Source organism: Semicossyphus pulcher, unplaced genomic scaffold (assembly GCF_022749685.1).
Source record: "Semicossyphus pulcher isolate SPU_LCO1_2020_fin unplaced genomic scaffold, fSemPul1.0.p SCAF_17, whole genome shotgun sequence".
Taxonomy (NCBI): domain Eukaryota; kingdom Metazoa; phylum Chordata; class Actinopteri; order Labriformes; family Labridae; genus Semicossyphus; species Semicossyphus pulcher.
In genome coordinates this window covers 7,983,288-8,007,067 of record NW_027211681.1, presented here as the reverse complement: position 1 = coordinate 8,007,067, position 23,780 = coordinate 7,983,288, and the positions used below count along the sequence as shown (strand labels likewise).

The 23,780-nt window shown below is 45.7% G+C and overlaps 1 protein-coding gene across 2 annotated transcripts in view; it reads right to left on the bottom strand.

Moving 5' to 3' along the window:
- dlc1 (DLC1 Rho GTPase activating protein) overlaps positions 1 to 23,780 on the bottom strand; it is a 73,341-nt gene that overhangs the window by 6,681 nt on the left and 42,880 nt on the right. The window contains exons 1-7 of one of the 2 annotated variants that reach the window (XM_069665333.1): positions 15,092 to 15,349; positions 8,791 to 8,862; positions 7,190 to 7,271; positions 6,108 to 6,171; positions 2,379 to 4,042; positions 1,519 to 1,698; positions 72 to 231 (exon numbers count right to left, since the gene is read on the bottom strand). In XM_069665333.1, coding sequence (XP_069521434.1) covers positions 72 to 231; positions 1,519 to 1,698; positions 2,379 to 4,042; positions 6,108 to 6,171; positions 7,190 to 7,271; positions 8,791 to 8,862; positions 15,092 to 15,104 — 2,235 coding nt within the window. In that variant the 5' untranslated portion in view covers positions 15,105 to 15,349. Of the gene's footprint in view, positions 1 to 71; positions 232 to 1,518; positions 1,699 to 2,378; positions 4,043 to 6,107; positions 6,172 to 7,189; positions 7,272 to 8,790; positions 8,863 to 15,091; positions 15,350 to 23,780 lie in introns of those variants that run through there. The other variant, XM_069665332.1, reaches the window with a different exon arrangement.

Below are 23,780 nucleotides of genomic sequence, written 5' to 3'. Positions count from 1 at the left end.
TGTACACTGCAATTACAGGTTTATGTATACATTTGTTCATATGAGTGAGTTATTTGTGTGCTTTATGTTACCTGGTCGAGACACTGGTTGCGTAAATAGCGCATGGCCTGCTGGATTCCCTGAGGGAGGGGCTGGCCTGTCCGCTGGACGATGACCTGTAGTGGCACACCGAACACATTCCTGTCTTTGTAGTCGCGCACCTTGATCCGCTTCATAAACTTTGGCACGGCCCTGCAACACACACACAAGACAAATGTTCAAGATTCATCTGAGACATGTTTCAAATAGTTGTTAATTCTTATAGTAAAGACTGAATCAAATTGGTACAGAAGTATTCAGGCTACCAAAATGTGTTTTCTGTTTGCGTAAGGAGGAAATCAGCGTCTGCAGAAGCCTGTCTCCAGGTTTACGAGAGGGGAGGATGAACAGGGGGAGGGGGGAGGGAAGATGTACACCAGGGTGTCAAAAAGGGAGGATCCTGCAGCTTTATACATCCGTGCAAAGCGTCTTCCTCACTATTTGTTACTTTGACTGTGAGTGTGTGTGTGTGTCTGCTCTTGGATGCAAGTGAACACCGAGTCTACAACCGCAAACCCCAGAGTTGAAACATGTAACTCCATTTCACAAGAATGCATCAGCAGATTTACGGCCGCGCATCTCTCTGCATGGGTGTGAGTGTGTTTAGCAGACAGACGTTCTGCGTGAGTCAGAACAAACTCGTCTTTGTGGGAGCGGGAGCTCACAAGACTCCGAGCGCTTCTCAGAACCACACTTTGGAGAAAGGGGAAAAAAAAAAAGTGGAAAAGGAGCATATTATGATCCAGGCCCGGAATTCTGAATATGTGTGGGCCTCCAGCAGCCAACAAGTGGCTTCTGTCTCTCAGTGAGCGCCAGCCTGTCATAAGACAAGCTGGGGTCATAACGCTTTCTATTCCTGTCCGAGGAGGAAGGGATGGGGAAAGTGGAAAAATACAAGAAACTGATGTGAAGTTTTTTTGTTAATTTTCCTCATTGGGACTGTGAAGTCATATAAAAACCATGTCCGTTTAGGTGCCTTCTTGTCATCAAAGTTCGGTCTTCTACTTTACACTTCTTTTAGTTCAAGGCTTCCATTAAATAGACTTTCAGCAATGAAGTTTGGTTGGAAGACACTCCAAAAACTCAGCGTAACACGTGACGTCAGACCAGTAGTTGAGAGGTGAGGGTAGAGAGGGGTAACGGTGGAGGGATAATTGCTGAGGGGCGATCTTTCAAGCCTCCAGCTCTTGTAACACCATGCGTGTGAACTGCCATGATTGCCCCGTTGAGAAAAAGACAATGTACACCCCTTCCCAGCAATTATGGCCCTGGGAAAAGAATGTGAAACCCAACCTCTGTGGACAGACGTCACCGCGCTACACAACCACCTGCAGACGGAGGGCACTGGGAGACGGGTGGGATGGGAGCAATTGGATGGATTGAAGGCATTTCATTATAAAAATCACCATAACCAAACGTACAGATACTCTGTCCACTCACCAGCTGAATCCGTGTTTGTTTGTCGGGGTGTGCTTCTCCAGCAGAGCGGTGAGCTGCAGCAGGGAGAGCTTCTGCAGCAGATTCATCTGGAGCACCGACTGGCAGCTAATCTGGAGCTGGGCCGAAGCCAAGCTGGGTCGGTGGGAGTTCTGGAAGCTCGGCCAGCGCAGTTTCTGCGGCCTGGAGCGGGGAGGAGAAAGAAGAGGGGAGAGCACAGGTTGAGTTGTGAGAAGAAGAAGAGTGTTGATTTAAAAAATCGCAGTTTATGCGTCATGCTTTTGTGTACACACAAACTGAGTATTTGTAGTTTTCTGTGCCAAGTGATCGGGTTAGGGATTACAGGGATTTATGTACACATCAATCAAGAGACTAGCTAAGAGACTAAACGCCCCCCGAATGTAATTCTGCCTGTGGATTCCTGAAGGAACGACAACAGCACCATGGAGACCAAGCAGCATTCCAGTGTATTCAGCAGCATTACGTAAGGAGAGAAGTCTCAGCGTGTCCCCATGTTGATCCTTTGCTGTCACCTTCTATGGAAAACTTTATTCTGTTGGTTCCTCAGTGTTTGTCTTTCTATTGTTGTGTTCTTCTTGAGCTTTGCATGCATTAAGGTCATGTTTGGCAGGAGTTTTAGTCGGCTAAAAGTAGGCTAAAAAGCATGGTGTTGTTTGGTTGAGTTATAGCTCTCTCTTTCGTAATGGGAACTACTTTCTGCAAACACAATTTTATGGGGTGGAAAAGTGTTCATCTAGAAACAATGGAAAGGTATAAGGTATGTTTTGTCTTAATATGGGTGAACTGGCCCTTTAATTCTGTAATATATTTGTAAGAAGTCGGTGTAGATTTTCTTTACTGACCTGCTCGTCCTGGTCAGAGACGCCCCGACACCCGAGTCCCTCCTCTCTCTCATCCCCTCCTCTCCCTCACCCAGCGGGTTCCCCGTGCTGTCTTGGTCGCTCCCGTTCTCCGTCTCCTCCAGCCGGTTCTGCAGAGGAGACGACGGGCAAGGAGAGGCCGAGTCCAGCGCCGAATCCGAGTCTCCTTCTTCCTCTTCATCCTCCTCCTCCTCCTCCTCTTCTCCTGCCACAGCCTCCGACCAGGCGTTGACATACCGCTGCAGGCCGCTGACGTGTTGCAGCACTTCCTCCAGTTTGCGCTCATCTACCTCTTCCTCCTCCTCTCTCTCAGTGTAGGGGACGTTGTCATAAAAGCTGAGCCGGCTGTCGACGGAGCCTGAAGACATGTGACGCTGGCGTCTGCTTTGCCGCCCCCTGAGGATCACCGAGTTCCCGTTATCGTTCCCGTTGTTGTTGCGTGAACTCCCGTCCTGCAGGGCTTTGGGGAAGGTTCCCGGCTTGTGACCTTCTGGTAAGTAGAAGAAGATCATGCCGTCCTCTTCCTCCTCTTCTTCTTCTTCTGCTTGTCTGCTGTTGCCTCGCACGCTGCAGTTGTTCCTTCGGTTCTGCTCGTCAACAGTCATCCCATTGCTAGCTTTGCAGGGGATGGGCGGGGCAGATTTGGGTGGTGGTGTTGTCTGTCGATCTGAAGCTTGTTGGAGAATACTGAAGGGATCGAAACCCTCCAGATACATTCCCCCTCTCTTACTGGAGCCTGCTGCTGTGCTGTGGCTGCGGGCGCGAGTCACCGGGCTCGGCGTGCTCACTGCGCTGCCGCTGCTCGCTTCAGACTGACTGCTCCCAGTGCTCCCAGTGCTGCCGTTGCTGGTCTGAGTGGAGTAGGATACCGAGCGATTCCGGTTAAGTGTCATAGTTTGAGTGGGATTGCGGTGGTGATTGAGGTTCTGGTTGAGGTTGATGCTGGAGATGTCCACGCAGTTGAGCCTCCGCAGCTTGTCATCATCCAGCCCCTCTTTGATGACAGGGCCGCTGATTTCTATCTTCCCACCGGTGCTGCTCCCCTTCTTCTTTCTCTTGGAGGTGGTGCCGCTGCGTAGCCGCAGACTCTCCATCCTCTTCAGGAAGCTCTTAGCTCTTGAGCGTGTGCTTTTGCCACTGCCACCTCCTCTGTCCAGACTTCCTCCCATTCCTGCCATGCCCGTTTTCACATCGAACGTGAAATGTCCGAGTGTCTCCAGGGGTGAAGGAGGCATCCCATCAGACAGAGAGTCCTCGTTAGCGCATCCTGACCCGCCCGTGCCCGAGGACGAACACATGCTAGCTACAGAGCTGGCGCGAGTGGCACCGACAGGCACAGCTTCACTTGTCAGGCTGGCCCCATGGCTCTTCTCCTCCGCCCGTCCTCCGCTCCCACTGCTGTGGATGGAGCCCACTTCAGGCTGCTCACTGAGGTCGGTCAGCACGCTCTCCGAGCTGTTGCCTTCACGCAGGGCCAGCTTTCCTTTCTGGGACACTTGGTCCTTCGGAAAAGTTGGCATTGCAGCATCTGCGGGCAAGTTGGAAAAAACCTCCAGCTCGTCCATGCGGGACCAGCGCTTGCTGTCCCTCTGGAAGGTCCAGCGGCCACTGATGGCACAGGGCTCGTCCTCATCGGAGTCCTCGCTCTGGATAAGGGAGAGGAGGGGATAAGGGAGAGGGAAGAAAACAGCAAGGAGAGACGGAAAAAGAGAAACAGTTAGAGGACATTATACTGTGCTACGTTTCCCTTGTCGTCTCCAACATTCCTCCAGACAGTCCAGGAAACTTTCTGGAGAATTAGTTTTATAACTGTTGCATCTTATGCACATTCCTGTCAGATGCCATTAACATCGTTACAGTAGTAAGTTTTTGATGTCTCATCTGCCCGTTATGACATCATATTATCTGCTCATAACATACGTCTGGTTTGCAAGTTACGTGCAAAATACACCAATATAAGATGGCTATCAAATGTCTTCATATCCCGACCCGGTTAAGCGTATGACTGGTCAGCCAGACTGCTCCTAACTTTCATGGACAACACACACAAGACAACACAAACCTGGCCATTACTGAGTCACAAACAGAGCACATGCACCCTTACAAAATGCGCACACCTCCCCCAGTTTGGTTAATCTGTCTCGGGCCCTGGAGGGAGTTCAGGAAATTCCATTATGACCCCCATAGCTCCTAATGCAGCCAGCCAGACTGGGGTCAGTCCCCCCTACTGTCTTTATCCCCTCCGTCTGTACGTGCGCGCACACACTGAGTGTGAGGGAGCGCCACTGATACACTGCTACTGTCTATCCTTATTCCTTATCAATGACAAAGATATCCACCCTACTTCAAACACATACATGCTGAGATTGGAGATTCCAAGCAGACTTCCTTACCCTTCCTAATCAATAATAAACAATTTAATCACCTCTATGTCACCATTTAAAGCCCTGTCTACAATCTGATACCACCAAAACACAACAAGGTTGTTTTATCTTTCAAAACAAAAAGTTTAGAAGGTAACTGAACTTCATTTAAGATGCCAGGAAATTGGCGCTTTGAATAAAATATATTCCAGTAAAAAATCTAAACCATAAAATCCCCGTTCCACTCATTAAGTGCCAGTGGTCTAATTTCACTGCTCACGTGGCCTCCACACACAGGCTTAGTTAATTATATATTTTGCAGTGGAAACATGATGTAACTTCAAATACAAGTGAACAAGAGCGCCATCTATCCCCGCTCGAACAGAGCTTTGATTCAGGTCAATCATTCAAAGAGGACAGAGGAGATTTTTGGATTCCATTGTGTTTTTATTTTCTCATTTACACTGGTTTAAATGTGCGACAACAGCAGCATGCCGTCCACTGTGCACAGAGAGATGCAATCGGCCTGTAAGCTTCGAACACTCGTCAACATTCGGCAGATATCTTGTCCCCAAACCGTCTTTGAACGTCACGACTCTGCTGTATTAAAACAACTGATAGAAAAAACAAACCAGGCAGAACGGGAAACAGACAGATGGAGAATGTGAAGAGAGATCAATGCATTCCTAAGCTGTCTGAGGGAGGGGACGGGTGGGGGGTGTCATCCCACAAACATGGCAAATAAGCTCTTTGACTCTCCTCTGTTGAGTCCTGAAATGAAAGGTGCCGCGCAGAGGGTCATCCTAATGAATACCACCACACACAGAACAAGGATGTCACTATGTAGCACTTAAGGCCATTAGGGAAACTAGGTTGACTTTCTAGTGTGGTGGAAACACGCTGAATTAGGAACAACTTTTCTAAGAGGCCCGAGTGACTCAGAGAGAGTCAGAATGTTTTCCTTTACGCTGTAGCCACAGAAGCAGCACACTGGTTTGTTTTAAGGGGAGAAAGAAGTATGAGGAGGTATTTGAGAAAGAAGGGGAGCCTGACTCGAGCAGGAGGCGGTCCTGCTGAATGCAACCCCTTCATTTAGACATTAAAGCTACCCTCCCTCCCCCTAGGGTCCCCCACAGCCCACTTGATTTAGAAATAAACTCAACAGGTGCCTTCTCATTAAACAAGATGAGAGAAAACACAGCTTTGCCCTGTGGCCAAGAGTGAACCGACGGTTGAGGTGAGGAAATGCGATTGTGGTTGAGAAGAAGAAGAAGTGCAAAAGGGGCTTTTTAAAGAAAGGAGTGGAGTTAATATATATGTGTGTGTGTGTGTGTGTGTGTGCACTTACTCGTTTTCTCTGCGGTGAGATCTCCAGTCTCATGAGAGCGCACTTGTTGAGGGTGTTCAGTCTCCTGCAAGCACAAACACACACATGCACAGTTGGTTACATTTAATATTCCAGCTCCTTGATTTTTCCTACAAGACAAACCTCTCATCGCAAAGAGGAAAAAAAAGGATGAAACGGGACAAGAAAAAAAGAGGGTAAGAGAAAGACAGAGCGGGAGCTCGGGTGCACCCAGCCCGGCTAATGAGCTGCTGAAGGATAATCCCCACATGAGCGGGAAGAGACAGAAAAAGGAGAGAGAGCGAGGAGAATGAAATCTGCTGGAGTGGCGACGACATATCGGGGAGGAGGGGGTGGAAAGCTTATCCCCCCAGCCACCTGGAGAAGGGGAGCGCGGGTGGTGGTGGTGGAGGGGTCCGCCCTCTAGAGAGCTCTTAGAGCAGATCATGTAACAATGGAGAGATGAAGGGATGGGAACCTGGGGATAGTGAGGAGGGGGTGAAGGCTGCCAAGAGAGGAGACATTGAGATGATAGCTTCCAGATGTATGGAGGGACACCTGCTGGGGTTTATTACTGAGAGTCGGAATTTGATTAAGAAGGCGACTCCATTAAAGAGCCATTAACCTCCTCCTCATATGCTAATTGATATGGTGGGGGCATCGGCTAGAACACGCCCCCGCTCCTCTACAGTTACTGCCATTTTACAAGCATGTTTAACTCCAGTTTTTGGAAGCAAATGAGGCAGGAAAGGACGCACTGAATGTCAAGAGCATTGCGTGACATCCAGCAGTGAACGTCAGGAGTGAGATATGTGGCTGCCAGGGCGATACAAAAGACTGAGGTAAACACTATCAGCCCCAGAGAAAGAAGCACATAATGAGAGAGGAGAGTATGGATGTAGAAAACTCAATGGGAGAGATGGAAAGGTGCAGTACATGGCTCCAAGGTACTTATCGTGACGTTCTTTCATCTCATCGGCAACTTTCCAAAGCATGCCTCTGTTTGAAGTCATGCCCTCATGCTTTCATTTGGCGGGGAAACAAGAGATAGCGCAGAAAAGGTTCAGTATGAGTCGTAATCTCACCTGCAGAGAGCCTCGATAGCGTCCCGATCGAGGAAGTCGTGGTCCCTGGTGACTGAGGAGATGTCGATGGGGAACAGGGCGTCTAAAACAGAGAGGGAGTCGGATTAGTGTGGGGCATCTCCCTGCCGCTGATTGGATCAATGTGTTCAGATAAAAACTATAGATACATCCCCTAGCTTCAAAAAACACCCACCCGCCCACCTACTCAAACACCCACCAGGGTCCTTCCGTCCCACCTTCTCCCCCCCCCATACAAGGCTTGATGAAAAGCTAAAAGAGGAAGTGGCGTCTTAGCCGACCAAACAAACACAGCTGCAGCTTTCAGACTGGGCAGGCAGGGGGGATGTGGAGCACACAGGGAGAGAACAGGGGCTTGATTGAAGAATGACAATAGGTACTCCAACGCTGCTCAGAGGTCCCACTTCCTTTTCTCCTTCTTCGTCTTTCTCCACTAGTCAAACTCATTAACTGGATTGATAATAGCACACACATACAGTGTGCCTTAAATCATGGCGATTATTTATTCTGCTACGGGGATGGATTTTAAAGATGTTTCTGGAATGTGTCGACCCAACCCAAAACGGGAATCTTCTTCTTCGGGCATCTAAATCCTCGGGGCTAACGATGATAAGAAAATGCTACTCAGGGAAGAGCGGCAACTTTAACCTACAGTACTGCAACAGGCCTATCAGTCGGCTTATCTTTAGTGGGGCAATAGTCTTGACAGCTCAGACAATAGAGATTGTCCCAGGGATACAAGGGACGGAAAAACATGCCTCGCATCGGCACAAATTCCTACTCTCTCTGCGATCCGCACAAGAGACCGATGGTGAGCTGTGCTTTTGTGTTATGTTCATGTATGTGTAAAACAGCCTCATCACCTGCGCTAACACAATGAGCTTTCCGTTCAAATAGGAAACCTTAACGCTTAAGTGGCAACGAGCAATGGCCTGTTGACAATGGTAGCTTGGTCTTGCTGTCATCGCCCCCCGAGTTACATAAGGGCACCTGGTACGCCCCATGGTGTGCCGTAGAGTTGGAGCAGCTACACGGAGTGTGAAGAATGTTTGATGTATTTTAAACTCAAAGGTCGGCAAAGCATTCTTTCTCAACCATTTGTCGTTGTATGAGTAACTTTGGAGGGTATAGAAAACATGTTTCGTGTTCCATTAACAAAGAAGAGAGACCTTTGCTCCTCAAAGAGTTACTGCACTAGTTATGTCATAGGTAATATTTGGGAGTTTGCTGAGGTTTGTGCGGTTTTAACTGCACACTAGTGCCCCTTACTTCTCAGGAATGTTGTGCTGTGATATGTGTATGCATGCGAAGGGGGGAGCACGCGTGTTGGTGCTTCGTTTGTTAGTTAAAGGATATAGTGGTTTTCTACTTGGACAATTTGGTAGAATGATCCTATTATACTTGCTAGTGTTAGTACTGTGTGGTCAAAAAATGTTTTTTGGTCACTTAAGAAACAACATATTGTTAGCTGCTTTTTTCTCATATATCACCACTAAGAATGGCACTTTTTTCTCCCTCCTATCTTAATGATTGCCACTTGGGGTGGGAGATTGGCCGGGGTGTGTCTAGTTTGGGGCCCTTACCTTCATAAAGCTGGGCATACTGTGGGAACCCTGCGGCCCGGAGCCAGGTACAGGCCTCTTTGGCTTCGATTTCTGCAGAGGAGAAACAAAGGGAGAATACCAACACACGTTAGGTTTTGAGCAGGACAGTTTTATCAAAGTACAATAACAGTAACAAGCCAAAGAAGTCTTCGTGAACATGATGTGTGAGGAAATCCTCTGACACATATTAGTGTAATTGAAACATCATTTAAAGAAACACAATCCTGTGAAAAAGACAAAGAACTTAGCGCTCGCAGCTTATCAAAAGTGAACCCCTTGACCTTATTAGCTATCTCACACTCGGTCACTCTCCGCTCACATGCTTCTAAAGCTAGAGCTCAAAGCATCACTCGTGCAAATTGTGTTAACCCCATCACACCGCAAGTGTGTGCCACTTAAGCTCCTTATGCAGGTTAGGCGCTGGTTTTTCGCTGTTCACACAGAGATTTCAAACCTAAAAACAAGTGTGTGGAGCCTCATACAACCAAACTGTATCCATTAATGTGAATATACACTTTTGTGACAAAGGAAACCTCGACTTTTTACACACATATCAGTCGATGTGTGTGGACTGTCGATCAATGCATATTTACAACTCTTCTCCAACACTGCTCGACAAACTCCTACCACAGCTCCCTTCAAACACAAGGTGTGGCATTTGGGCTTGTTATGCTAACTACCGACTACATGTTGAGGTCCACTGTGTCACAGGAGCCATGGCAATGTCTCCCAATTATCTGCGAAAGTCTTTAGTTGACATATGCCAAATGGCTGCAAACACCCCAGTCTCCTCGACCCCCACAGCCAGCAGTCTGTATAGAGAAGACAGACAGAAACATGTCTCTTAGCCTTAAGGAGCTGACTTTACAATGTCTGCTTTAGCGCTAAGACAGCGAGTGCAAATGTAGCACAGCCTTGAGAAAAACTAGTAAACCAGATGATTGCAACAAAGCCCGGAAGAGAAACTGGTAAACCGTTGAAAGAGACAACATTTAGCTAAATACTTGCTAACCCTGTTAGCAATGCTAGAACTGTTTGTCTGAAATGTAGGCAGGATAGTTCAACGTTTTGGTTGTTATTTCACAATCCTTGAATTGAGACATCACTTTTTTTAACATCTGCAGGGGTGCTATGTTTAGTTTAGTGCGACAGAGCTAATGATAGTAACCACCAGTAAAGAAAGTCAGAGTAGTTTATTTTATCTTGGAAACACAAGTCCAGCCGTTCCACCTCATTTCAAGGCTAAATTAAACCAAAGAATTGTTGTATTTGTTTTAGCTAAAGCTCAAGAGCATAAAAGAACAGACTGCCAGACTTTTCAGTATTTGAATGGCAAACTACAGAGGTAATGCGGAGGTAAACATGTAATAAATAATGTCAAACAAGTGAGACTTTACCATCTAAGGATTGACCTGACACAAAAGAAGGGTAACCTTAAAGTACTGTCAGACAGACAGGCCGAGGTCAGAAGAAGACTTCTGTTTCAAAGGGTCTGGGCTCCACTATATACGAGCATTTACATACCAACAACAAGCCTAGACGGCAGACAAACCCACTAACAACAAGGTGTGACACGACCAAGACAGGGTCTCCCCTCTGCCACTGCAGGGGCCGGCACTCCTGAAGCAACCGCTGTGACACCGGCATGCACCCTAGTGTCAAACAACACATTAACAACTACGGTTTAACTCGCTTTAATTTGACGAATGAACTCCTGCTTCTCTTGTGGATGTGAATCGGCATGCCTCAGAGGCTGTGTGTACGGTGGGTGTGTTGGGCCGAGTATTTTTGGAGTGTAGTGAACCCAGAGGAACGAAAGAAACCAACGGGTAATTATACCAACATTCTTGAAAGAAAGCACCGAGCAGGGCTTGAGATTCTTGCGTTTGCTCGTGTATATTTGTGTGTACTAGTGTGTGCGCAGGCAAGTCTGTGTGTGTTTGCAAAGGCCAACCTCATGTTTAGAGACAAACCACTCAAAAGACAGTAAAGCTATTGAGATGCAAATTAGACATACAAACACGTGGTTAGCTTTCCACCCCCAAACCCCAAAAAGAGGGCTATGGGATCCATTAAGTGCCTGTGGAGGGAAGCTATCCAGCGACACACCCCATTGGTCTAGAATGTGTGTCAAATCTACTTTACAGTGACATAATGTGGACTTGGTGTGCCTCAGAAACAAAATAATGACAGTATTCACCGTGCAGATGGGCAAACTGAATAATATTTGTCAGCGCACCACATTGTGTCGCCATTCATTCAAGCAGGAATATTTTGCTATCTTTTGTTTGGCTGCAGGAAGTGGACAGGGGCAAGGGGATTCTGGCACAAACAAGCTAACAATAGATCCACACACATACCATCTGATGCATCTGGAATAAAAAAAGGTTGCCTCACAAGGCTGTAAAAGAGGTTTATAAGAGTATCTCAGCACTCTGGTCGTAAAAATGTCATCCCACGACACCCCGCCCAACCCTTTACATTTCTGTTTACTTCAATAACTCCAGGTTCATTTTTTTTGTCTTCCCTCACTGTCCAACCCAATTCCTTAGCCCTTGCCAGGGAACTACCTCACTTCCTCTTCCTGCGTCCCGCACAGGAAGAGAGCGGAGCGGCGCTGCGGTGGCTGCTGACCACCCGGCTGTAAGGCCCTGCCTTCGTTTGTTCCTGGCCAGATAATAGGCGGGGAGGCAGCCAAGACAAACACTGGCTCCGGCGATTGTGTGTTCCAACCAAACGCCCTCGTGGTTAAAGACGGCTACAAAGCCACACCGGACAAATGTATACATGAAGCGGTTAGCACTTAAATATGAAAGCAAAAAATGTCAGCCACTGAGCTGTACTCAAATAGAAACCTGGAGTTCACTGCCGTGATAATGATGTGATATTTAGTCTACATGTGCCAAGTTGGCTGAAGTACAACAGATTACAAATGTGAAAGGAGTCGAGCCAGCAGCAACGTTTCAAGGCCAGCTACAGCACTGAAAACACTGTCCTTGAAAACTATTCTTTCTATACTTGACCACATATTTCATGATGCACACTGTAATTTCTGGAGAAGCACATTCAGGACACATTCCCTTACACTTTAAGGAGTGAAATGTTATATTATATGTTAAGTTATTTTAAAAGCCACACTAGTCCACAAAGAGAGTGTCAAACTTTTGTCATCTTGGCCTCATCTGCTTTATGAGTTTTAGCAAAATGATGTATCAGCGACATGTAATTCCATGACTGCAAAAGGCAACCTTCTGCCAAACTAAACCTTTCTCTCCTTTGGTCATCTTATTACCTTCAAAGGTCCTGGCCTGGTTGGCATGGAGAAAGACAGGCAAACAAACAGCTGGAGAGGTTAAGAGTTGAATCTGTGCACAGACCAGACCAGAAGTTCTGGTCCTGCTGAGGGAGCCACACAGGATGTCTGAAACATGTCCGTCAGGCTGGACAAAGAGACAGATGTGGCTAAAGCTCAGCTAGCCTCCTGAGGAGAAGTTATTTGGACTAAATGTGTTTTAGACCAGAAAAATCCCCTCAGTTGGAGATATAGAAGTTAGCATTTGTTCTTGAACAAACACAGAGATACACTCCTTCTCAGTGGGAAATAAAGATAAGAGCAATTGTAAGCAGATAACAGAGCTAGTCACGAGTTGAGCTGGTGCTAACAGAGATTTCATTTGGTGGCTTTTCTTCTGGAATTTGGCCAAAGCTGACGTGGTAAGCAGCCGCTCAGGGTTAAGCTTCACCCACTGCTCTGGGGTATCCACTTCTATAATTATCCATCATAGTCTTTCCTTTCTTTCCCCTGCTCTCACCCTCGTCTCTCCTGCACTCTCTCTGCGTATTTCAACCCCGCTTGGCCCTTCTCTTCTCTCCTTTCCTGTGGCAGGAAATTCTCACAATTGCCGACCAAAATTTCCCTCCCTCGCAGGAGGCAGCGGGGTCTGGCTTGGCCGAGTCTGAATGCTCAGCTCCAGTGGGAGTTCGTCAGCAGCTAGCAAACAAAGGATGCTGCTCCCCACCTCAAAGGCTCTGCTATATACATGGCAAAGTGGAGGTCAAGAGTCTAAATACAGTTATCACTGTGGCTGGGGCTTTGAAGTTGGCAGATAGAGAAGAATGCTTGGCTAAAAACTGTAGTGAATTGAGGTGGCTTATCTGGAAATAGACGATCATGGCTGGTTCTCAGAGTGCCGACTGTAAGGCAACCCAACAGGCAGGCAGGGGGTGGCTTATCAACTTCAGGTCTCAGTGGGTCGGTCTGAAGGAGCTGCAAAGTGGGTCTAGACAGGTGATGTGATAAACCAGGCCAGACTCTGTGGCTCAGCAGTAATCACAAGCAAAGTCGAAGCCGGGTTGCTGCCAGTGTTTGTCCTTCACCTCTTGATGTGTCAGTGAACTTGAAGAACATTTTTCTGATATATTCATGATCTCAACCTTCGTGGAACCATTTCATGAATGATCGCAATGTCCCGAACAGCTTGAAATGCCATAAAAGCATCGGGACAACTGGATACTTTTCTGTCATGACCAATGTTAAAATCCCTCCAGGACTCTTCTGGAATGCAAAGATGGGCGATAACAGATTTTCCTCCTGATGGGTATTAGGTTTTGTGATTCCACGGCTGAGACAGCTGGTGTTCCCTGAGAGGGTCTGGCTGTTAGGAAAGTGAGACGATGCCAGGAATATCACCATCTGTCCGGCCTCAAGCTACACAAAATTATAATGAGGTTACCATGGTCCATTCCAGATATCTACCACCAGCCGGGACAGGCACGAATGCACAGACATATAAGCATTCAAACACACAGCTGGCCCGCATGCATCATCGCAGAGCGAACTCCAAAGGCCCCTGTGCTCCCTGACAAAAGATTTATGCTCACTCAGAGGGTCCCGCTCGTGGATCAGGTGACCTGGCATACTCAAACCCACTGATAAGCTTTACACAGACAGATGACAGCCTACCTGATGGGGGCCCCCACTCTTGATAGCTACCCATTCATAAACAGATCGGAGGACAGCTTGGGTACCTTCAGCCAAGCGAAGGGAAGAACGCAAAGAACAAATGTGTCTCCTCACAGGACGTGCAGAAACAGGGTGCCAGCTGGATGTAAATCTTTCAGATAAGGACCCAGCTCATTTCCTGTTTCACAAGAAGGGCAGATGAAGCGTGTTTTTTTATTTGCTCTTCTCCCAACAAAACTATCTGCTAAACCATAAAGTCCCATCCCCGAGTCATATAAAAATAAACGTGCATAAAAGAAGAATAAAAATGTGGTTTCTTATCTTTCTGTAACTGTACTCTTCTTTTGAAAAGTCACAAATTAAGTGTTTGTAAGAGTGCAGTGTCAGTGTCAGGCAGGTTAATACAGGTAATGTTAATTCAGCTTGCTAGCTGGACGTTGGTGTTTGAGCACGTTCCTTATGGTTATATTGCTTAACTGAACCTCCCTGTGCTCATTCATATCTGTTCCAGACCTGAGGTAGCTGATAAGGAGCCATGTGTTGGAACAGGCAGTTAAAACAGTTGAGACAAAGGGCCAAAGCCCACAAATCAAGTGAAGCCTGCCAGCACAGGACTGAAAACGGGATTTTATACAGCCACAACACATCCCCTCAAACTCCCCCCGTTAGCAAAAGGTCGGCAGGCAAAAGGCACAGGCAGTTGAACAAACTGGAGGCACTATACTGGCAGAGACGTTGCGGACTGGTTCCTTCTTATAATCTCAAGACACTAAATACGATTTAGCCTGAACATTCCAGTTCACGACCTTGTTTCCAAAACACGGATCAACGTTGGATCCAATTAAAACCATTGGGTGTGCGCATTAGTCTGCGTAAAAGGACAGTTTTTTAAAACAATGTATGTTTTAAGTCGGGAAAGCATAATCCATAAGGTCGTGCATTGCTTGTGAAAACCTACACTTAAATGCAACCTGTGGATTTGTTACTAGAGCGCAAGAGTGGGGTTAGTGGAGACGCGGAGTTATGCGCAAAGCGAGGAGATTTCTTATCTGACAGCCCGCAGCGTTGCGCCTTAAATACGACGTATAAAAAGTTTTACTATGAGGACAAAGTCAAGCAAACCTTCAGACTCCTAAATATTTAAACTTATTAAAAATAAGCACATTCTACGCCTCCGTTTACGCATACACATTGGCTTTATTTCTCTTCGATAAACAGGAAACCGTTTTAATGTATGGCCACATTTTTACTTGAAATACAAAATCACCAAACATCATTTGTCATACACGTGAAGTAATGATCATTGGATAGACTTACGTGTTAATATCATTGTTTAATGTCTCAGTCGCGACCAGCCTCAGCAGAAAACCTCCCGGTTACTGTTCAGTCAGGTCTACTCCACTGTTAAGGCGAAGCCCGCATGATAAATCCAGAGAAAAGAAAAACGCAGAACTACACAGTCGTCTGCAGAAGTCTTCTGAGCGCTGCGCGAGGCGATAAATCCATAGTTATCATTTGATTTGACTGCGATAAACTCAATTCCAAAGTGTTCAAATCCTCCCGACAACGCGAGTCCCTGAATGAAGCGGTCTCCGGCAGGAATGTGTATGGAGAGAGTAGTGTGATTCAAGCTGTAGGAATGGACAACTCCGCCGAGGCTCCACCCCCACCCAATCCGCTGCTCCCCACCTGATAAGGAGCTGGAGACGCACAGATCCACTGAGGACAACCTCTGCACGTTATGAGGAAGAAGGAGGGCTATAACGGTTTTGATACCTGTGATATTAAAACCTCAAAGCAGTTCTTTGATTTCTTTTAACTTCTTCTACTTTCTTTTTTTGTGAGAAATGTCATCTGTTCGTATAATAAATGACAACTTATACGTAAAATATGCTATGATCTACGTAAAATGAAAGTGATTAACTGTGCTCCCCGGGATTCTCCTCTCTTCATTTCAGCTCCTGTCGCCCTCCTCTGAGCCGCGACCTCCTCCCCTAATGGGCAGCAAATGACTCGGAGGTTGGTACCCCGTTTGCATATCATTAGAAAATACTGGAGACAACAGAGAGACGCTCTTTTGTGATACGAGATTAGTCTGAAAAGCGCAAGTGGCGCAGTGAAAAGAGAACTGTTGCATGTATGTTAATGCCTCTGGTCCTGCCCCTGTCCATGGCGCGCGTGACGCACGTCCACCACCTCAGATTGACTCGATAAAAACAACACGTCCACTGCTGGATGCAGGGCTGATGGTTGAAAGTGTTTGTGATGTAAGAACTGCACTTTTTAAGCAACCACAAAGAAAGTGAATATAATTACTGTAATCAGTAATTTCGTTAATAATAGGAGGACACGTCTAAATGCTCAATTCTTACACGCCTCATTTCGTATAAGAAAAGTGTAAATGCATTGCTGTTATTTTCCAGATATAAATGGGCTTATGCCTGGGCGGGGCCGCACATTACTCATTTATAATTGGTCCGTTTCAATACAGCCTGTCCAGTTCTCCTGTTTTCATGCCCAGTTTGCCAAGAACTCATCGACTACGTCAGCATTTGGCATCAGCCAGCTCTGAGTTATTGCCATGGTAACACACAGGCGCTGAGATGGTGAAAAAAAAATACAAAAGGGAAAGCCAGACGAGTCACCATGTGGCAGGGAAATACATGTAATCCACAGCTTGGACTGCCAAGGGGGGAGAGGATGATGCAGAAAATCCTGGCTGGCTAACTGAGCAATGTGTTGTTGGCTGCCATACCCGGTCCCAGCTGAGAGTCACAAGTGATTCACCCCAGAGCAGGCCCTGCCAGCTGTTAGAGGGAGCAAAAATCACGAGTATATACAGCACAGCCTTTCATGAAGAGGGAGGGGATCATTTGAAATGCATACAAATGTTTTCAGCGACTTAAATAACTCCCTTTTCAATACCTCAAAATACAAACATGTCACTCTACAACACACCTGATTTTTGAAGTATGCATAAAGCAGCAGTGCTTCCTGTTCTGTTTAGGGGTCCAAGAATGCCATGGCCATTTTTTAATCACAACTACCAAGTAAAAAAGAGAGGGAAGAAGATAATTGTGTGAGTGTGTGTGTGAGATAGATAGCAGTAGGATAGAGAGAGAAAGCAAAGAAGAGGAAGGAGAGATGAAGAAAGATTACCAAACAAGGCCAAATCCCTGAGCCACAAAACCCCGACCACCCAGACGCTGCACCCAAAACCCCGACCCTGCGCTACCCTTAGATGAGATGGGTCAACAACCTCAGCGCAGAGCTGAGGGGGGGGGACACACACTCTTGGGTTGTTTTGTGTTGATAAATACACAATAATGCCTGCGACTGTTGATGAATGTGTGTGGTAAAGTGCGAGAGATCAGACAAGCAGACTGCCGCTGCTGCCAGTTTGCTCTGGGGCAAATGAGTCTCTTCAGAGTGTCTGCAATTTTCATTCATCAAAGCCCGTCAGAGTCAGGCGCTTGTTTGGCTTATGATTCAGATACGGATCAAATGCACACGAGAATAATGAGGGCTTTGGACAAAAGAGAGGAAACGAGGAGATGCATCAGTGTTACGGCAGGCAGACACAGGGGGGATTAAGCCGGCATTGAATGCAACTTTTCCCCGGAAAAGGAACGCAAACATCTACCTGCATGGAAAATCACACAGGGAAGTTTCCGAGGATTATCTTGTGATTCAGCATTAATGTCTGGAGCTGTTCTATAATAATTACCTATTTTAAACCAAAAGAAGCCCGGGTGTAAAACAAAACAAACCACAGACATTTCATTGTAATAAAAGGTGCCCTGAATGCATCATCAACATGTTGCTGCTGGGCTGTTGGGTGAAGCTACTGTTGTAGGTTGTAAACTTTACAGTGTCACCTCTGACCCTGAGACACAGAGGGAGGGAGGGGCTGGGAAATAGAAAAAATTGCACACTGAATAATAAAAGCAGACTTAAAAAAAAACTTTACTGAGACAGAGAGACAAAAAAAAAATCACTGACGGATAAAAAAGACAGAAAAATAAAAAAAGCGACACAAAGATTAAAGATGTTTCCCCGCCTTCCTCCGGGCGCGTCTTGAGGGTTTACGCTCCCCTCTTTTACCATTCCTAACCCCAAACAGCGGGGCCAGGTGAGGGTCAGCGAACGGACGTGTCAGTCCAACACACACACACACACACACAAACACCCAAGGCCGTGTCAACAAAGGCTCACAGAGGAGATAACCAAATGATGGGTCTGCAGAGGTCAGAGCGGACATGCTGAAAGAGAGATGAACATGTAAGATGAGTATGGAAAGGGCTATGATCTCTCTGATGTTTTCTGTGTTAACTTCAGATCACAAGGGAATAAACTTGCTGGCTGATTTACTGTGTTTCTGCACAGCCTCTGTCCTTGAAGCTACAATCTAAATCCAATGACAAGTGTGTGTCGCCTGTCTTTCACTGATGCAGTTTGAGATAATGAGTTTAACTGCTGTGTGTGTGTGAGAGAGAGAGAGAGGGAGAGACAGAGAGGGTGAGTGAGACAGAAGAGGGGGGGAGAATAATCTTTTCATAACAGGAATCTCCAGAAATAGCTCATCTACAGTTTGAGGGATCAGCCCAATAAGACACTGATTACAGATAGAGAAAGAAATAGAAAGAGAGAGAGAGAAACAGAGAGAGGGAGAGAGCAAGCATTTACTTCCATACACACAATGGCGGGGAGGAAGTGCAAGGAGACAGAGGCTCGGACCAGCACACACACAAACACACACACAAACAAAGGAAGTGTGAAGCAGACAGTGGACCAAATGCCTCGCCGACACCCTCTCCGGGCTTTGATGGACTGACCACCATCACAATAGAGCCGGGAGGCTGACACACACACACTTACACAAACAATGGATCGGTGTTGTACTACCACGTATTTTTCAACCAGCTGGTGGGGCTTTAAAAACAGCAGCTTTATGTTGGATCATAGAGCTATCATGGAAGTTTTACTGGTCAATAACAGTAATAATGGTCCACTTAGATTCCTGCGTAAGCACGGAAAAACAAAGCAGGAAAAACTGACCATTAAAGGAGAGAGATAATAAGCTTCAAGGTGGGTTTTGTGTGTGTATATGTGTGTAGGATTTCATGTTTTAAACAAATACACTGCTTTAAGGATAAAGGCTTCCTCTTCAAAGCCGGAGTGCAGATGCTACAGGTGCTATTTGTGAAGGTATGACAAGTGATGTCACTATACATCAAACACACATTAATCCATGTATAATAATGCACACACTTGACATGAATGCAACATGGCATGTTTGCCCTCAACCACACACCCAAGTCCTGCGTGTTGGATGTATTCATATGGAATGGTAAATGGACTGTACTTATACAGCACTTCTGATTTACACCACATGTCACATTCACTCTTTCTTACTCACACTGACAACAGAGGCCTTAGTGCCAATCTCCAATCAGGATCTATGCATTCATACACCAATGGCTACACCTTAGGGAGCAAATTGGGGTTCAGTGTCTTGCCCAAGGACACTTCCGACACGTGACTGTAGCAGTCAGGGATCGAACCACCAACCTTCCGATTGAGAGACGACCGACTCTACCACTGAGCCACAGCTGCCCCACATGCCCCCTAATTAAGATCCTTATAAGCAGTTACTCTGGCAACCAGTTCTATTCTGTGAGTCTGAAGCGCATGGAGAAGACACAGGGATATAATATAGCTTTATAGAAATATCCAGTAGGAAGTCCTGAGACGGACGCTCAGTACCTAGTATGGCAGGTGTACTGCTGTGGGTCGCGAGCATGTGCATCAACAGGCACTCTGGACAGGAGAAACTTTTTCATGGTTCCAAGAACAGTTGGAGGACCCTGCCCCCTTGTTCTGCAAGAACTGGGAACAATCTCTGTTAAAAGGTACTTTTTAACTCTACTCAGAGGGTTTCCCATGAAATCCTCTAACTGACTTACATCTTATCACTTAATTGCTTTAATGCGTCATACACATTTTTATACCTTTATTAGCTCTAATACTGGCAGTGACGTGAAACATTGGTTGCTCGTTTGGGCTGATAAGGTGAATTCTTCCCACTCGGTTGACTGTAAATCTTTGAGCAATACAACATCTTAAATCACTATTTGCCTGTAAAGCACAACCATATGTGGCTTCTGCTCAACCTTGGCTTTCACACAATGGCAGGGAACATTATTGACCAACAGTCATGTGTAAATGCTAAAGCAAACAGCGTGTAATAACACTCTTAAAAACAGAAACACACTTTTTTATAGTTTAACAGAAGAATCATCCCTTTTAGATACTCAGTATCATAGACATTATATTAAAACTATATATTAAACTAACTCTACTGTTTGTTCTTTTATATTTCAGGTTCAGGAAAAGTCTGAAAGCTGTGAGGAAACATATTAAAGATGTTTTTACAAATGTAGCTCTGGATCTCCAGGAAATCAACTGATCCGCTGCCCTCTGGGTCCTGATCAAGATAAGGACACAAACATGCTAACAGCTCCGGATTACTGCGTATATCTTTCTTATTAGTCATGCAGATTAGTGATGGTTGGCTTTAGGTTGGCAGAGGAAGAGCAGAGCCTGAGGGCAAATGTTGGAGGTTTGCGATAAAGACATGAGGGGTATTCGGGCAAGAAGAAAAGCTGTTGAAATTAAAATGAAAAAGAGGAAAAGAGATGGGGAGTAAGAGCCATACCAGTCGAAAAAAGTTGGCTAAATGGGATTGCAAAGAGAAAGCAAACAACAGACACTGACATAAAGTAAGTGGAGACCTCTTTTCCAACTTTAAAGTGCAGTAAAATCTGCTGTGGTTTCTGTGCAAACGCCGGCTGATTATTGTCATTAATCTCACAGCTGAGACTTAAAAACAACATTTTATGGCAACGTGCAGATGTTAGTGGCTTGAAGTGAATGAACCAAGCTGGTCTGGTTTATTTTCTACGAGCTCTAACACTGGAGAAAAGACTCGCTGCCTGTGTGTGTGTGTGTGTGTGTGTGTGTGTGTGTGTGACCACATTTTCTGAGAATTACAAGAGGTGGAGGTCTGCCTGGGAACCCAGCCGAATACTTGGGGAGTGGTTAATGATGCCAACCATATGGCTGTGAAACCAAACACACACACACGCACACACACACACACACACACACACACACACACACACACACACACACACACACACACACACACACACACACACACACACACATTTGGAGCTGTGGTGCAATGCCTGGAAATTTCCAGAATTCCTAATCCTAAGCAAATGAAGTATAAAATCGACTGCTTTGAATAATTTTGTGCGCGACAGATTTTCAAGACTGAACACACAGGTCATCAAATAATGGTTGTTTGAGCTGGTAAATTGACCCTATGGACATTGACCCCAGTGTCTTGCTCAAGAGCACCTTGACAGTGCCCAGGAAGTCAACTGGCACTGCCCATCTACCAGTCGCAAATTCAATATTTGAACCGGCAACCCTCTGGTTCACAAGCCAGGTCCCTACAGACTAAGGGTGGGACAAAATATCGATACAGCAATATATCGTCACCCTGACTTGTGCAATTAAATTATCGATTGACTGGTGCTAAACATCGATATTTTAATTTACAATTATCTGCCGTTCTAACTCAATTTCCCTGACTCACTGCATCACTACTTCATGACTCCTTGCGGTGGCGCTTATGACATGAATGAGGGTAAATTAATTGGCAGAAGAAGAAGTTAATAAGATATCATGATGTATCATTATAAGATTGTCTTGCAATATATCAATTATCGCAGAATCGCCGTATCATGACATTTTCATTATCGTCGACCACATATCGCGTATTGCATCGTATCGTGAGTTACCCTGCGATTCCCGCCCCTACTACAGAACGAGCTGCATCTACCCCAATCTATTTCTTACAGTTAAATAATGACACTCATAATTAAATCATTATGATACTTGTTTGTTGCCGGTAACAGCTGTCAAAAGAGTTTACGTTTTTCAAGTGATATAAGAACAGGAAGAGATTTTAACATCTTCAGACAATATTGTGACATATATGATTATTTGTGATGAACAAATAGAAGAAAATCTATGAGAGTAAAATGTGTTACAACACAGGTTAGCAGCAGTGTGCGTGCTCGATAATCATCAAAATAATTCAAACAAGATCCTATCTGAGTTTAATGGTGACAAAACTAGAACCAAAATGTTCTTAGTTTTTCTGCCAACCAAACTTTGCAAACTAGCCCCCTTCAGTCTTTGATGTCCACATATGTGTTCCCTAACTGTCCTTAAAGGCTCAATATGAGAAAAAAAAGGAATGTGTCTCATTTAAGGAGAACAACTCAATTTGCTCATGTATAAATGTAAAAGACATCTTCTGGACAAGAAATCCTCAAAGTGCTCAGTAAACTGGAGATTTAAAAACATCTCCATCTGCTGATCCAGATCATGTGATCTGAACAAAGGCAGTATTGAACAGTTACTAACACACCTTGAGGTAAGATTGTTTTGTCGACGACATCTTCCCTGCTTTGATGGCTACCACATGTTTATCCAAATCGGCTCTGGTGTGGATTTTGACTCATTGCCGCGCTGGCACATTTAAAGTAATCATACTTGGATAAAAATGTAATGGCATCGGTCCCTGAGAATGTAATCTCCGCGGATATCATCTGGCATCGTGATGGATTGTTCTGGATACAGATGGAGTTGGCATGCTGCTGAAGAAGCAGGAATGGGTGTCAAACGTTTGCCAGCTACCTTTCAGCAGCAATGAATCATGGGGGCCTTGGGTGCAAGATTTAAGATGTGCTATGAGATGACGAGCCCTGCAGCGATATCGAACGGTGAAGCGTGTATGAATATGGAACAGGAATGGGAACGATGGATCTTGGATGTGTTAAGGATGTGGGAGGTGTTTGACATCAGGATGTACAAACTGGAGCAAATGTGTGTGTTGTGGATGCGTTCCTGTTTTTTCTGAGAGTGCTATGTTATTATCTTTTTAATATATGTCTGTGTGTCCTGCATGTGCACGCCCACACTAAGGTGTCCAATATCACCTCTGACAATAGAAAGCGTTGAACTCTCTGCCCCCTTTTCTCCTTTCTTTCCTGTTTTTGACTTTTGTCATGGCGTACTCGACAAGCGGAGCGAGAAGACCAAATTCCACAGTAACATATGTCCGCTCCCTCTCTGTGCAGAATCTGCCAGTGAGTAACGCAGGAAGTTGATGCTTTAGTCTTCCCTGCCGTGACCCGTGACCTCCTTTGAACCCTGACCTCTTAGCGAGCCACGTGACAAACCGTGCAGACATGTAGGCTGTCATGACAAACACAAACCAGGTTCAGCCGGGAGATTATCACTGATCCGGAGGCTGCTTTGCAGAAAGTACACCGAGCAGGTTTGGATTTCGGTGATTTCTTCCAGCTCCCAACTTCTAACAGCTTCTGTTGTCTTGTGTCATATTTTAGAAGATAAGATATAAGAGAGAGAGAGAGCTGCTGCAGATCAAAGAGAGATGGGATGAAGAGCAGACACACCATGACAAATTCTGTACCAAAAGTGAAGATCATTTTACTGTTTTTTCTTTCATTGAAGAAAAGTTTGATAGCTGACAAAACGCAACTTCTTCTTTTTTAATGCTCCATGTACCAGGATAAAAAATCTTGTCAGTGAAAATCAGCTTGTCATTTTGTAAAAACATGTTTCTTTGATCAAAACCAGAGAAATGCTACAGTCACGAAATTTGCATGTTGACAAAAACACGCAGAGCAGGTGTGCTCCCAGTGATTGCTGCTCTTCTCTTCCTCCTCAACAAAGCCATCGCTTTGCTTTGTGTGCAGGTTTTTCTCTGCCCTTCAGCTCTGCGCTGACAAATTGCAGAAAGAAGACAGACATCAGCCGGTGGATATTAACCCATTCCCCATGTGACAACCGTGACCTACTAAACCAGAGACGGATATGAGACTCACGAGACAGATGCCTCACA